Source organism: Mustela lutreola, chromosome 14 (assembly GCF_030435805.1).
Source record: "Mustela lutreola isolate mMusLut2 chromosome 14, mMusLut2.pri, whole genome shotgun sequence".
NCBI classification, from domain to species: Eukaryota; Metazoa; Chordata; class Mammalia; order Carnivora; family Mustelidae; genus Mustela; species Mustela lutreola.
This window is the reverse complement of record NC_081303.1, coordinates 47,588,470-47,602,918: the sequence shown is the minus strand read 5'-3', so window position 1 is coordinate 47,602,918 and position 14,449 is coordinate 47,588,470. Positions and strand designations below refer to the sequence as shown.

Here is a 14,449-nt window from a genome sequence, read left to right as displayed (position 1 = left end):
AGCCCGTCACACACCTTGGCTCTCCTTCCTGCCCAGCAAAGTCCTCTGAGCACCAGAGGAGCTGGATAGCTTTTCTCGAGTCCCGGCTCCAGGCTGGTGGATCTGAGCGTGAGGCTGGGCTGGCCTCTGGGATTTAAGAGGCAGTAAACAACCCATTCATTCATGAGTCAGTTGTTTTGTTCCAGAAGAGCCTCATCAACTGGACAGGCCCTGCCCAGTCCCTCCAAGTTTGTCCCCAGGGGTAGGGAACAGCGGATGGCCTGGAGCATAGCTCTTAGCCCTTTCCTAGGTGGGGCTACTTTTCATTCTCTTGAAACTTGGGGTTTTTATTGGGAAGAGGTAATCCCTGAGAGGGATAGGGAGAAGGGGTGTTGTCACTACTTGTGTGGTCCCTTGGAAAGTCCCAGCAAACCAAGAAGGAAGACAGGAAGTAGAAGTGAGCTGAAAGATGCCCTGGAGAAGGTTCCAGAACCACTACAGCTCTTCAATCTCACAGCTTGGAACAGTTGGGCCAGGACCCCTCCCACTCCCGACGCTTCTTTCTTCCTATCATTTCCTTCACTTCCCAGACTGTCACCTGTGTCCCCGTTGCTCCACAAACCCAACCCTGCCAACTGGGGGAAGAAAAGAGATGAGGGTCCCCGCGAGGCAGAAGGGTTTAACAGGAGGGGATGGAGGCTAGGAATTTGCATTACTGGTAGAAGGTCTGCAGAGGAAAAAACCAGAGCAGCAGAAATTGAGTGCCACGAGGGAAGGCACGGGACAGAGGGTCTGGGAACCCTGGTGAGGGAAAGGGAGCCACAGTATCACTTTTCTGTTTCAGTAGTGCTTTCATTTTCTCTTTGAATTAGACTCGGAAGTAGACAGATGTAGTACCGCCATCCTCTTTTCACAAATGGGATAGCAGATGAGGTTGTCCAAGGCCCACACGGAGTTAGCTGAACCGGGACTAGCACCGTTTCCCAAAACCCTTCCCGCCAGCCTTTGGAGGGCAAAGGACCGGGGAGGAGGGCGGGGCATACCTTAGAACGACAGCCATCTGGGCCAATGAGAGGGAGGGCCCTTCATTGACCAATCAGCTCCTCCAATGGGGCCCCCACCCACCACACCAAAGTCGGTAATACACCACATCCAATCTCAGGGGCAGCCACAACCAGTGTCCAAAGGCCCCGCACAGCTGCTTTTTTGTCACAGGGCAGCAACCCAAACCTCTGTCGTGAGTCCCACTCCCCTCTGAAGGAATCCCACTCCACGGGTCTTCGCCCTGCCCTCCCTAGCCCCCTTGCCCCGCGGTGCAAGGGGCCTTACCCGGTAGTGATGTCGTCGTCCTCCGTCATGGTCTTGCCCATGAGGTCGCTGTCGCTCATGTAGCCGGACTTGAGGTCCACGTCCGAGTCCAGGGACTCGACCAGCTCCAGGCGGGAGATGTGGCTGAGCTTGCTGGGGCTGCGCATGGGCATGGTGTGCGAGTAGTGGGCCCGTTCCCCGTGCATGTACCAGGCCGGCGGCCCCTCCGAGCGGCATCCGCCGCCCACCGAGGGCGCGTCCCCAGCCTGCAGCCGCGGGCTGGACTGGCCATAGCGCCAGGAGAGGGGGGATGAGCGGCTGGAGAGGCTGGACACGCTGCGAGGGTTGGCGTCATCACTGTCGTAGCACGTCGTCTCCAGGGAGCTGGGCAGAGGGCAGAAGGGCACTGGTTTTCACTCTGGCAGGGCCGCTCTGGGCCCTGTCCCGGCGGACTGCACTCCAGCGACCCTTCCCCCTTCCCAGGCCATCCCACCTCCTCTGCACCTGCCCACGTGGGCTCCACCACCTCCATGGGCCCCTCTTCCTGTAGGGCACCCCTGTTACATGGTACCTGAGGTTGTCAGAGGGAAAGGATTCGAAGTTAGAGGGAACCAATCTCATATACTGCCTAAGGACATAGATTTTATAGTATGAGCTGGGTTTTAACCCTTTTCTACAATCTATTTGTAAGTGAGCTAGAGATGAATTAATCAACCTTGCTAAGCCTCCATTTCCTCATCTGTAAAATGGGAATAACAGCATATTTGCTACTCCACAGAGCTGTAATGATCATATACATAAATGTCTCACACAGTGCCTGGTATATACAAGCTGCTCAATAAATGGGAAGAGTCCAGCGAGATCTCTTGGGGGAAGTGGGTAGACCAGCTTCAAAGGCCTTAACCATTCATTATGGTTCAGGTGTGTCTATCACCTCTTTTTCTACTAATCAGCTGAGAGCTACTTGATTCCCAAACCAGAGATGACAAAGTCTGGCATGAGTTACAGAGGGTACAGGCAAAAAGCTTTGGGAACTCAAGATGTGTGGCTGGTTCCCAGAAAGACTAGCAAAAAGGCCTAAGCTGTCAGGAGAAAGAAGCAGAACCCCACCAGAGAACAGAAGCAGCCTTAACTGGAAAGAGGAGAGATCATGGGGAAATGGACAAGAGGGTAAAGACGGGATGCACAGGGCCCCAGGCCTCAGGCCCTGCTAGGCCAGGTGAGGAAAGCAGGCCCAGGTTTGTGGATGACTCGACACAGGAGATCAGGGAGCTGGAGGAGGAGATGCCTTTCTCCCTCAGGGACCCCTGCAGGTGGCTGCAGAGAGAAAGGATCCTGGGGATCTGCTTGGAGAGGTGGCCTGGATGTGGGTTCAGAGACTGATCAGCCTACTCAGCCCAGCAGTGTGCCCAGCCCCAGTCCCCCACAGGTAGGGTCTCAGTGGCTCGGCCTAACTGTGGCCACGCACGAGTGAGTAACTGAAATAGAACCCATAGACCTAGAAAGCTGGGTAGCTAAGGCAGTCTGCGGCTGCACAGGAAATCACACAAGCAAAGAAACTCTCGCTCTGTGAACACATCCATTTCTTAGTCACTTTGGGGTTAACGTAGGAGTGGGGCACCGATTTTTCTATTCTTGTTTTGGTGATGCTCCTTGAAAAAAAAAAATCTTCCCAAACTGTCTCTACCAACCTTGAGAAAACAAGGGTTGGTTTTTTTTTTTTTTTTTTAACATTTTATTTCTTTATTTGAGATAGAGATAGAGAGAGAGAAGAGATAGAGAGAGAGAGAGAGAGAGAGCGCGCACAAACAGGAGGGAGCGGCAAGGGAAGAGGGAGAAGCAGGCCCCCCAGATGCGGGGCTGGAGCCCAGGACCCCAAGATCATGACCTCAGCTAAAGGCAGAAGCCTAACGGACTGAGTCACCTAGGGGCCCCCAAGCTTGATTTTTTTTGATCAACAGAACTGGAGAAGTCCAGATATCCTTGAACCTGGACCCGTGGGTGGTCCCTACAGAAGTCCTGGGCATAAGCAGGGGTGCCCTGGCTGGGCAGGGCAACTGGTGACCGCTGCCTCTGCCCCTCTGGGGGGCTTCCTGGCCTGGCACACATCCATCTTCTCCCCTCCAGACCCTCCTTTGGCACTGGGCTTGCACTTCGTCACACACTGTGTTATTTCTGTTTCTAATTACTGTGGACCTCAGAGCCAATGGAAGTGCCCTGAAGGAGACTGTGGGCCTGTGTGACTCTGGCTGCCTCGCTCACCACTGTATGTCACCACTTCGCACAGGGCCTGGCATGTTCTTGGGTCCAGGTACAAGAACTAGTCAATGAGGAGCAGACCCACGACAAACGTGTTGAGTTGAAGAGTGGGAAAGTTCTCGTCGTCAGACTCAGTCTAGGGGCGCTCGCCGTAAGGGTTTAATAAAAACAAGCGGACTGTGACAATGAGATGAGGACAGGAAAGCAAAGGATGATGGCGGCCACGGTGACAGGACGCTGGAGAGCTCCAGCACGGCCCGTTTCCCTAGTCCATCTACACCGCGGCAATAAAATTAGTACGCAGTGTGGGTTGCACGGAGCAACCAGATCGCTCAGTTCTATTCTTGGCCTACTCTGTTCAGCTCTCCGCACTACCAGGGCCTCTTCCTCGGTTCTGCTGCTCTTTTTTTACCCCTCCCACCCCAACACATCTCCAGACATCTCTGAGTCAGCGGGGGAGGATTCTAGCTTCAAACGTCGGTTCTTGCCTTCCAGCCCTGCATCTGGCCCTTCAGTCTTGCCTGCCTCTCTCTCTCTCTCTCTCTCTCTCGCTCGTTCGCTCGCTCTGGGGTGGGGAGAGCGCTGGGCCTGGAGCAGAGGGAGGCTTTCATTTCGTCTCCAGCCCCAGCCCCCCTGACCCAGACGCTCTCCTTGCTGGGGAAACGAGCCAGTAGAAATAGAGGAAGCACGACAGAAATAAAGATTTCTGAAAAAGGAACTGAATCTAGAGCTAGCTTCTAAGTTCCAGAGTGAAAATAACCCGGCCGGAAGCGCTCACTGGACGGGAAGCTCCTCATCCAGGAGGAAGCCTGTCTTTGTTCTGGGGTATGGTGCCCAGCACTGCACCTGGCATGCGCTCTGAGCTTGCCGGACACAGAACCCCCCCACCTCATCAGCCTGTGTGACTCCAGCAAGGGACCCCCTCGCCCCAGCCTCGGCTGCTGCTTCTCTGACCCAGATGATAGGAACATATCCTACCTCCTCCCAGGGCTGAGGGAAGGGCTGAGGGATGGAAAGCACTTTAAAAAGTCAAAGAGCCCTAAAAACTCAGGGAATCGTTGTTTTGGCTATCAAAGTGTGGACCAGGAAGAGCACAAATCAAAGACCAGGAGAGGAAGTAGCTCCGGGTCCACAGTAAACAGCAAAACCAGCTCAGGGCTCTTGGTTCCTTTTCCATAAAGGGAGACAGAAGTCAGAGGTCTGAGGCTCTCCCCCTCCCACCAGCCGGCTTTATGCAAAAGGTTTTTGGCCTCCCTCTTCTCTGCCATGGACAGAAAGCCAAAAGGGGTCAGGCTGTCCTGCTTCACAGGCTGTGCTCGGTCAGTGGCCCCAGGACACGGAAGCTACTGCTTCTACCCTTCCTCGGTGGGTGAGTCATTTGGGGTGTGACCCCCTTAGCAACTAAGCACTTTCTGGCTTCTTTGGCATGGAGCTGGCATGTGATTTGGTGCTGAGAGAGCTGTTCCAGACTCCCTGGATGGGGGAAGGAGGATGTTCAAGATTTCATCCACCGAGTCCCTGAACTGGCGAGCCAAGCTGAGCCCGGCCCGTCTCACTTGGGTCCTGCTCGGGGCTGTGAGGGAGGGAGGTTAGGGACAGGTGTGAGACAGCCTGAGCCCCAGGGCCACCAGGAGCCTCCCTCATGCACTCTTTTCATCAGATGTCCCCCCACACACACACCCCTTTCAGTAGTCTGGTCCTGCTAACCCCGCAGAATAGAGGCTTTGATTGAGCACTGAAAATATGTCAGCTATCTGGGAGCAAAGGGCTGAGTGTCCAACACACAGGATAGGACAGGACTAGGCAGAGTCGTGGATGGAGGAGCAGGGCTGTTCTTAAGCAGAAGAACTACAGCCGATGAGTGAAAGCTATGAAGCCTGATTTCTGTTCCACTTCCTGGTCATGGTAATCCGGTCACGGTGCCCGGAGATGAATGATAGTTACGGAGTTCTCTGAGGCACACACTTGGGCTCAGCAAAGCCCTTATCCTTTTGGCCTTCTGTCCCAACTTTGCTCTCCTTTTCCAACCTCAGGAGATGGGGAGGAACCGAACTCCAGTCCAACTGGACAGGCCACCTAATCGCTCTCAGCCTTCCTGCTCCACACCCCCCATGATTTCCCAATCCTGGCTTTCTGCTCTCTCTCCTTCTACCCCCTGCCCAGCCCTCTATCCCCCTCGGAGCTGACAGCATGAGCTCATCTGGGCAGCCCAAAGAGCCAGTGGGGGAAATTCTGAGTCACGGCAGAGGCTGTGGCCAGTGTGCCGCTCCAGGGAGAGGTGCCATGGGAGGATGGAGTGGCCCACACCGCTGGAGGCAGCAAAGTCTCTGCAAGGTGGGGCGACAGGGCGCACCCCCACGGCATGGATCTGGGTCAGCCACTGGCTGAAGAGGCCAGAGGATACCTAGCTGACAGAAGAGGGAAAGAGGCTGGGTGTTGGGATGGGCACCATTCTAGAATCCTCTAACAACAGACACTTCAGGACAGGAGAAGGACAGCAACTGTAACACATGAGGAGACCAGCATCGAAGGAGGGAAAGTGGACACAGAAGGTCAGAGCCTGAATCACGGAGGAGGGGCTTCCTATCGCCCACTCTGGTGCTTTTCAACTCATTTGCTCAAAATGATATCTCGTGTCTCAAAGCAAGCAGATCCCAGTCAGAACCAAGCTTCTGTTGCCGAGATGACCAATTCTCCTGTCCCTTCAGCGGTGGCCCGTGGGTCTCTGAAGCCCTACTCTCCAGCGCGGGAGAGAGAGCCCCCTCGGCAGCTTAGACCTACCTGTGAGTCACCTGGGACCCTCGCAGACTGGACATGGTCTCTTCCAGGTTCTGTCGAAGATCCAGGACATTCTGCACTGTCCTCTTTCTCTGGGACTCTGGGTCTGGAGGGGAAAAAAGAGCAGCTGGGTGAGTGGAGAACTTCTTGCTGAGAGCTGAGGGTGGCAGGGAGTGGAGACTGACCATGTCCCTAGGACACTGCTCCCCAGGCCATGCAGGTCACCCTAGACACGCGCTCTCAAACCGCCTGACATCTCGACCCTGGGAGGGGGTCTGTGTTGTGCTTGTCACCCAAACCCCCCAAGTAACTGCTTCTTCTAGCTTTCATTTTTGGGAGGCTTGCTTCTCAGAGTGGAGATCCCCGGCAAGAGCCCTGTGGTTGAGGTCAACCGGAATGTCTGCCTCAAACCCCATCTCCAGGGATACGGTGATAAATGTTTAACAACCAGCCCTGAGAGGTGGGGACGCCCTGACTTGGAGCTACCAGCATGACATCACTGACCGCACGGTTAGGAAGAGATGCTAGCAGGTGGCTCTGGGAAGCTGATGGGAGCCAGTTCCCACACATCACACTCCCTGAGCCCCAAACACTGACTGGGAGTGTCTGGAGCTGCCCCATGGGGTTAAGGGGGGGATAGTGCAGATACAACTCCCAAAAGTGAGGTGGCTGCTGGGGAGGTGGAGGGTATGAGCAGTCATTTTTGGGAGCATGGACTGAGCTCTGGGCGACAATGCGACCCCAAGTGAGGGGGATGCATGGATAGGGCCATCACCCTCAGAATCCTAAATGATCACGGGTCATTTTATTCAGCCTTGGTTTCCAGGCAGAATATTAACACGGTCAGATGAAAAGAATCTACAACAGGCAAAAAGCAGAATTTATCCCATCTCCTTCCCAAGGTGAAAATAACATCCGCAAAAGAGGAAGGGGTTCTGAGCATGAAGAACTCTTAAGAACTTTCTCCAACCTTCTATCAGTTCATCCAGTAAACCTTATCAAACACATGCTTTATCCCAGGTCTCAGAAGGCCTTGAGGACACTAAAACGAAAAGGACCTGTCCCTGCCCCTGCTTTCCTTTTGACTTTGGGATCCAAGGTCAATGAATGGACTCAAATCCCCCAATGTCTCCCTGAAAAGGCACTGCACGGAGAGTCAGGGGCCTACAGGGAGATGATGGCAAAGCAATGGAGAAACCCCAGGAGTCCTGACTCTCAGGCTACTTCCCTTTTCTCTCTATCCCCAAACCCTCTGCGTTCCTTCCCTGGTCAATGTGCCCTCTAGGTCCCCCCCTAACCCACAGACTCAGGAGAGTATGAGGTTCTTTTCGCTACCAAAGGGAGCATTTCTGAATCCCCTCAGAGGCACTTGTACCCCCAAGAATATACCCAGACTGGCTGGCAAGCGGCTGCTCTGTCTCATCGGCCCTGTGGCGGGTGCTGGGGAGGGTGGGCCGGAAGCCAGGCCACACCTTTGCGGAGAACCAGCTCCACACCTAGACCCTTCTCCCCTCTCCTCTCCCTGGGGGAGCCTGCGGGAGGCTGCTGCTGCTGGTGGGCTCGCTCATGGTCAGCATCATGTAGCCGACTTCCATGCTCGTGGCAAGCCTCCATGCCAAGTGCCTGAGCTCTGTCCCACAGAAGTGTCGTCACTTCCGTGGCTGCCAATCCCTATTTATCCTGGCAAATGTCACCTTGTGAGCCGCTCAGTGGCTTTAACTGATGGCTTGGCATAGAATACAGACAGGATCAGAAAGTATATACATACATTTTTAAGGCTTGGTTCCCAAATGCCCACGGGGGAACTAAGAACACTGTGCCAAGATGTGGGTTCCTGGGCCAAGGCAATTCTTTTTTTTTTTTTTTTTTTTGGCCAAGGCAATTCTTTCATTGGGTTTGGCAAAGGCATGCATAACTCTAAGGGGTGTGCAGTCCCAAAGAGGAAGGTGACCCAGAGTTACTCAGACTTGTGTGCATGCCAACCTTGTGCTTGTACGAGCTCGTTGAATCCTCACGTTTACGGGAGATTTGTGATCTTGTCCCCATTTTACAGATGGGGAAAACTAAGACTCAGAGAGATGAAATAAACGGCCCAAGGCCACACACCTAGCACGCAGCACAGAGCCAAGTCAAGCCAGGGAAGAAAGTAGTATTTCTGGTGATGTATCACGGGGCATGTCTACTGCATCACAGGCATACAGTGATGGCACACAGTAGGTGCTCAGCGAACATTTCAACAATAGATGGATGCTACCACAAAAAATCTGTCAAGAAATACATTGGATAGGGGCACTTGGGTAGCTCAGTGGATTAAAGCCTCTGTCTTCAGCTCAGGTCATGATCCCAGGGTTCTGGGATGGAGCCCCACATCAGGCTCTCTGCTCAGCAGGGAGCCTGCTCCCCGCCCCCCGCCACACCGACCCTTCTCTCTCTGCCTGCCTCTCTGCCTACTTGTGATCTCTGTCTGTCAAATAAATAAAATCTTTTAAAAAATAAAAATAAAAAAATTTAAAAGGCATGGATAGGGGTGCGTGGGGGTGGCTCTGCCGGCTGAGTGTTCGACTCTTGGTTTCGGCTTGGGTCATGGTCTTGGGCCTGCATTGGGCGTGAGTCTGCCCGGGATTCTCTCTCGCTCGCCCTCTGCCCCTCCCTAACTCGAGCACTCTCTCCCTCTCTCAAATAAATAAAATCTAAAAAAAAAAAAAAAAAAAAAAAAAAAAAAAAAGAATGGATAGATATATGTCCCTTTAGGAAGATGTCTTTTTTAAAAAAATCTTCTTTCTTTTTTAAGATTTTATTTATTTGGGGGCGCCTGGGTGGCTCAGTGGGTTAAAGCCTCTGCCTTCAGCTTGGGTCATGGTCCCAGGGTCCTAGGATCGAGCCCCGCATCAGGCTTTCTGCTGTGTCCCCCTGCCCCCAGCCGCCTGCCTCTCTGCCTACTTGTGACCTCGGTCTGTCAAATAAATAAATAAAATCTTTTAAAAATATATTTTATTTATTTATTTGAAAGAGAGAGACAAAGCAAGAGCGGAAACACAAGCAGGGGGAGTGGGAGAGGGAGAAGCAGGCTCCCTGAAGTGCAGGGAGCCCAATGAGGGGCTCAGGACCTAAGCGGAAGGCAAATGCTTAATGACAGAGCCATTCAGGGGCCCCAACACCCCCCCCCTTTTTTTTAAGATTTTATTTATTTATTTGACAGACAGAGACCACAAGCAGGCAGAGAGGCAGAGAGAGAGGGGGAAGCAGGTTCCCTGCTGAGCAGAGAGCCTGATGCGGGGCTTGATCCCAGGACCCTGAGATCATGACCTGAGCCGAAGGCAGAGGCTTAACCCACTGAGCCACCCAGGCGCCCCTCCGATCCCCCCCCACTTTTTTAAGGAAAAAAAATTTAATCCAAAAGGTAGCCAGCCCCAGGAGCGTCCCTCTGTATTCTCTAGTGCTCCTGGCCCTGGGGCAGGGGAGTGTGGGTATGGGAACCTGGATCTTAATGCTCTAGCAGTGACCGAAAGAGGTATACTTTCCTACTTGTCACTGCACTGATCACAGTGCCCTGTATCTCCTCCCTCCAAGACCACTCTATCCCACTACCTCGTTTCCATGTCAGTAGTGTGGGGTGGGAATGCCCCTAAAGTCTCATAGACTTGCCAAAAATTAGAGCCACAAGTGTCCTTGAAAGTGACCCGATCCAACCTGGTCATAGGAGAGATGGGAGGCTGAGGTCCAGTGAGGGGGCAACGAGCTGGAGGTTAATGGAATGATGTCTGGTACCAGGCCTCCCAGCAGTGTAGCCTAGAAGCATACACAGGAGTTTGGGTTGGACTCTGATTTGCTGGAGGGTGACCTGGATCCCTCCAGCAGAGGCTATTCCCCTGAGCTCCCTCCATGCCCCAGCACTGCCCCCTGGTGCTCATCCTGGGGATGCCAGCCTACTTCTCAAAGGCTCAGCTCAGGGTAGTGGCTCCTGAGAAGTCTGACTGTGCACCCACATCTGTGGGTGACAGAGACCTTCCTCGGGGTACAGTGGTAGCCCCACGATGAGAGGACTGACATGCACATACAGGAAAGGCTTCTGGAACTCAAGAGGCTGCAGAAACTCTGGCTAGGTTGGGGGGCAATTTGATGTTCACATCCATGACCTCAAGGCAAATCTTTACACATATAACTAGAAAATATGAATAAAGTTGCATCTGCAAAAGAATTCAGTCACCCCCTCACCCTTACCCACTCTTTGCCTTCACACTATTCACCTCTGAACCCCCAACTCATATCTAAGCTTCCCCCTTCCTCATCATGTCCCATGCGGATCAGAGATGGGGTGAAGGTTGGTGAGGTACACGCCATCTTGTGATGATGACTCCAAAGCTTGATGATTTGCTTTACTGGGTAAGTCATGGTGTCTCAGAGGTCATCTCCATGTGTCAAAACATCTCAATGTCTACTCTGGGCCTGCAGTAGAGGCCTAGGGACCGGAAGAGAACACAGACACAGCAGACAGGGAGGGCCTGGGAGTTCCTCCCCTCCCTCAGCACCCGTCCATGTGGGATGCACTCAGGGCTCCTGGCCTACAAAGCATCTTTGTGCAGGTGAGAAAAAGGCATTCTCCAGGCCAGCTCAGCTTGGGTTTTGCTCGTTAGGACCCACACTGTGGCCAGGAGAACATACCTGTCCCCTCCCTTGATGTCCGGATCTGAACACCCCTCACAGCCCTACTCTGAGGCTCTGGGTATGCCTGCTCTTAACACCTACAGAATAGGGTCCAGCTGCAAGGATGGCGGGTGTATGTGCGCATGCGTGTGTGTGTGTGTGTGTGTGTGTGTGTGTGTGTGTGTGTGAAGCAGGGTTGGACCAAGGCCAGCTCCACGATGACAAGGATGTCTACGGGGGGAGCTCATGAGATTGTCCCGGGCTGCTGCTCCAAGCCTTTCCCTGCAAAAGGAGCAAGCAGGGAGGATGTGTGACGTCCTCTGGCTCAGAAGAGGGCAAGACCCTCCTCCAACCCAGCCATCACCATGGTAACTCACAGCTGCCACCAACAACATCACCCTCCCAGCATGCACTGGGCAAGGCAGGATGGTGTTTCTACACACTGCTGTCTCATATGAGACTGCAGAGCACATACTGCTTAACAAGTCTTGGGGCTGAAGGACTGGCAGTCAAACAAACCACACACACACACACACACACACACACACACACACACACACATATGCAAATAACGTTCGCTACTGAAAGCTCATCATACGGTGGGCATGACCCCAAGCAGTTTTCCCATCTGTGGACTCCAAAGCTCCTGTTCTTTTTTTTTTTTTTTTAAAGATTTTATTTATTTATTTATTTGACAGAGAGAAATCACAAGTAGATGGAGAGGCAGACAGAGAGAGACAGAGGGAAGCAGGCTCCCCGCTGAGCAGAGAGCCCGATGTGGGACTCGATCCCAGCACCCTGAGATCATGACCTGAGCCGAAGGCAGCGGCCTAAACCACTGAGCCACCCAGGCGCCCCCAAAGCTCCTGTTCTTTCCACTACAATAGACTGCCCTGAAGTACACAAATGCCTCCGGACGTACACACCTACTTGGGGTCCGGCCAGTAGTTTGTGCAAACCATTAGAATCACACGGAGTGGGTGTCTGGGGAGGCTCAGCCAGTTAAGTGCCTGCCTTTGGCTCAGGTCACAGTCTCAGGGTCCCGGGATTAAGCCCCGCATTGGGCTCCCTGCTTGGTGGGGCGTCTGCTTCTCCCTCTGCCCCTCAAGGCACTCGTGCTCTCTCTCTCTCCTTGCTCACTCTCAAATAATAAAAAAATCTTAAAAAAAAAAAAGAGAGAGAGAGAGAGAGAGAGAGAATCACACATGTGCAAGTCTGCGGTTCTGCAGACATGTGCACCAAGAGGTGTGGCTAGTTCATCAGGAGGAAGCTCTGTGCAGTGAGTTGCCAATCAGGAAAACAAGCTTCCCCGGGGAGGGAAGACTATGATAAACTTGAATTAGACTAGGAAGACAAGACTATGACCTTGAACTAGGCTAGGAAGGCAAGACTATGAACTTGAACTAGACTAGGAACTAACCAAGAAATGGAGATATGGGGGCAAGAACAGACGGGGCAGTGTTCTAGCAAGAACATAGGTCTTTGAGTCAGAAAGACATTTCGGATCCTGCGCTGTCCTTTTCTCGCTGTGTCTGAGCTTGCACAAGGCACCTCAGCTTGCTGCAGTTTTCCCCTCTGCAAAATGGGGAGAATAATGGTGCCCCTCCCCCGGGAGGGTTGTGGTGAGGGTGACGGTGCTTATTCCTGTTTGCACATGCTCCGCACAGCGGTTGGCACACAGTAGGTGCTCTATAAACGGCAGGTCTTGTTCATCAGAAGGTACACAGGGGCAGGTGAGCCAAGGGTACACACTCGTACCGGGGCTGGACTGGCTTCTGGGTTCTTTCGTTTGCAGGTGAGCAGTGCAGTTCCAGAGGACGCTCCACCCTCCTCTGGGCCCTTGCTCGGGCCGGGGGAGGCCCTCATCCTTGGAGGCAGGGAGCAGATGAGGTGGAAACAGAACCTCGTCTTCAAGTCATCAGGTCTGAGGACAGCCCTGCACCGACCGTAGCGACGTTCCGCCTTCAATCCTGCTTCCCGGGACCCCGGCTCTGCCGTGGGAGAGGCTGGGCCCTCCCTGGCCAGCAAGTCTGAAATCTGATGTAGGAAGTGATGGGGGTCTCCAGCGCAGGGTAATAACCCCACCAGATTGAGGGAGGAAGCAGAGGAAGGGGGACTCCCGGGAATCCATCACCCAGCAGTCAAATCTACCCAAGTTCTGTACAATTTTAATTATTAGCTGACAATTAAGTAAACTGTGGTAACTGACTGCTGAAATCTTAATTACTTCCACCAAGGTTTCAGAAACCACATTAGTAGTTTTGCCCAGGGCAGAGGCCACAGAGGACTGGGTTCTCGGCTGACTTCTCCACTGGCTTCTGCTGTCAGCGGCTGGGCTCCACGAGAAGCAACAGGAGAAATGGAAGTGACTCAGGGCAAGAACGTTTTCAAGTCACGGCATTTCAGAGCTCAGGAGACTCATGTGCCCTCTCATTTTATAGATGCGGGAAAAACGACACCTCACTCAGGCCCAGAGAGGGAAAGGCGTGGCCAATATCTCCCAGGTGGGGAAGAGCAGGGCAGGTGTGCCCTGGCCCGGGGCCCTTTGCACCCCAGCACTCTGTCTCCTTGCTGGGCTGTGGGCTGGGGACGAGAGGCACGGAGGAGTCCCCAAAGGGGTTGATCAAAATGTAAATTACGGCGGAGCACCTGGATGCCTTGGTCAGTTGAACATGGGACTCTTGACTTCTACTCAGGTCATGATCTCAGGGTCATGAGATCAAGTGGGGAGTTTGCTTGAGATTCTCTCTCCCTCTGCCTCTGCCCCTTCCCCTGCTCGCACTCACTCTCTCTCTCAAAATTAATAAATAAGTCTTTAAAAACAAACAACGTAAATAACTGTTTGGAATGGTCTGATCATAGATACACGCAGATATCCAGGCTAGACCAAAAGACCTGCAGAAGGAAGAATCTAGCATCACACACACACACACATACACACACACACACTCTGTCTGTCTCTCTCTCTCTCAATCACTCTCAAGGAGAAAACAAAAAATCTCTCCTGACCCTATTAGATCCCAAGGGTGGCATCCAAGTCTTCTCTGAACTCAAGAACCTGGCAGCTTGGGCTCCTAGTACACATGGGTCAAATACCACTACAATAAAAGCTGTTACAAACACAAACACCAGCCCTAGCCAGTGGGCTGCCTTCCCCAAACGACCACAAAGGATGCTTAGCAGTGGACCACATCACAACTAGTATCTGTGGTTGACATTTTGTGTTTCCCACGAGTCAGATGGCTTTGGCATCATTTTTATCTCTGTCCTCTACTCAAGGATGCACACCTTCAAGGTCCGGCCAAAGGAGGCGACAGGGACCCACCTCCGGGGAGTCCTCAGCCCTCCAGGTCTCTACCGCCTGCTCAGAAGTTGCGCTGGGTGGGTCCTGCAGGTTCTTGCACAAGATGCGGGATGGACTCCTAATCTTGAGTGTTGGAAGGCTCCGTCCCCCAGTGCGGCTGGAGCAGGCGCGGAAGGG

The 14,449-nt window shown here is 53.2% G+C and overlaps 1 protein-coding gene across 7 annotated transcripts in view; it reads right to left on the bottom strand.

Annotated features, from left to right (window-relative positions):
* NAV1 (neuron navigator 1) overlaps positions 1-14,449 on the bottom strand; it is a 254,837-nt gene that overhangs the window by 93,445 nt on the left and 146,943 nt on the right. For all 7 annotated transcript variants that reach the window (XM_059146655.1, XM_059146659.1, XM_059146660.1 and 4 more), the window contains exons 5-6: positions 6,328-6,430; positions 1,309-1,671 (exon numbers count right to left, since the gene is read on the bottom strand). In XM_059146655.1, coding sequence (XP_059002638.1) covers positions 1,309-1,671; positions 6,328-6,430 — 466 coding nt within the window. The remainder of the gene's footprint in view (positions 1-1,308; positions 1,672-6,327; positions 6,431-14,449) is intronic.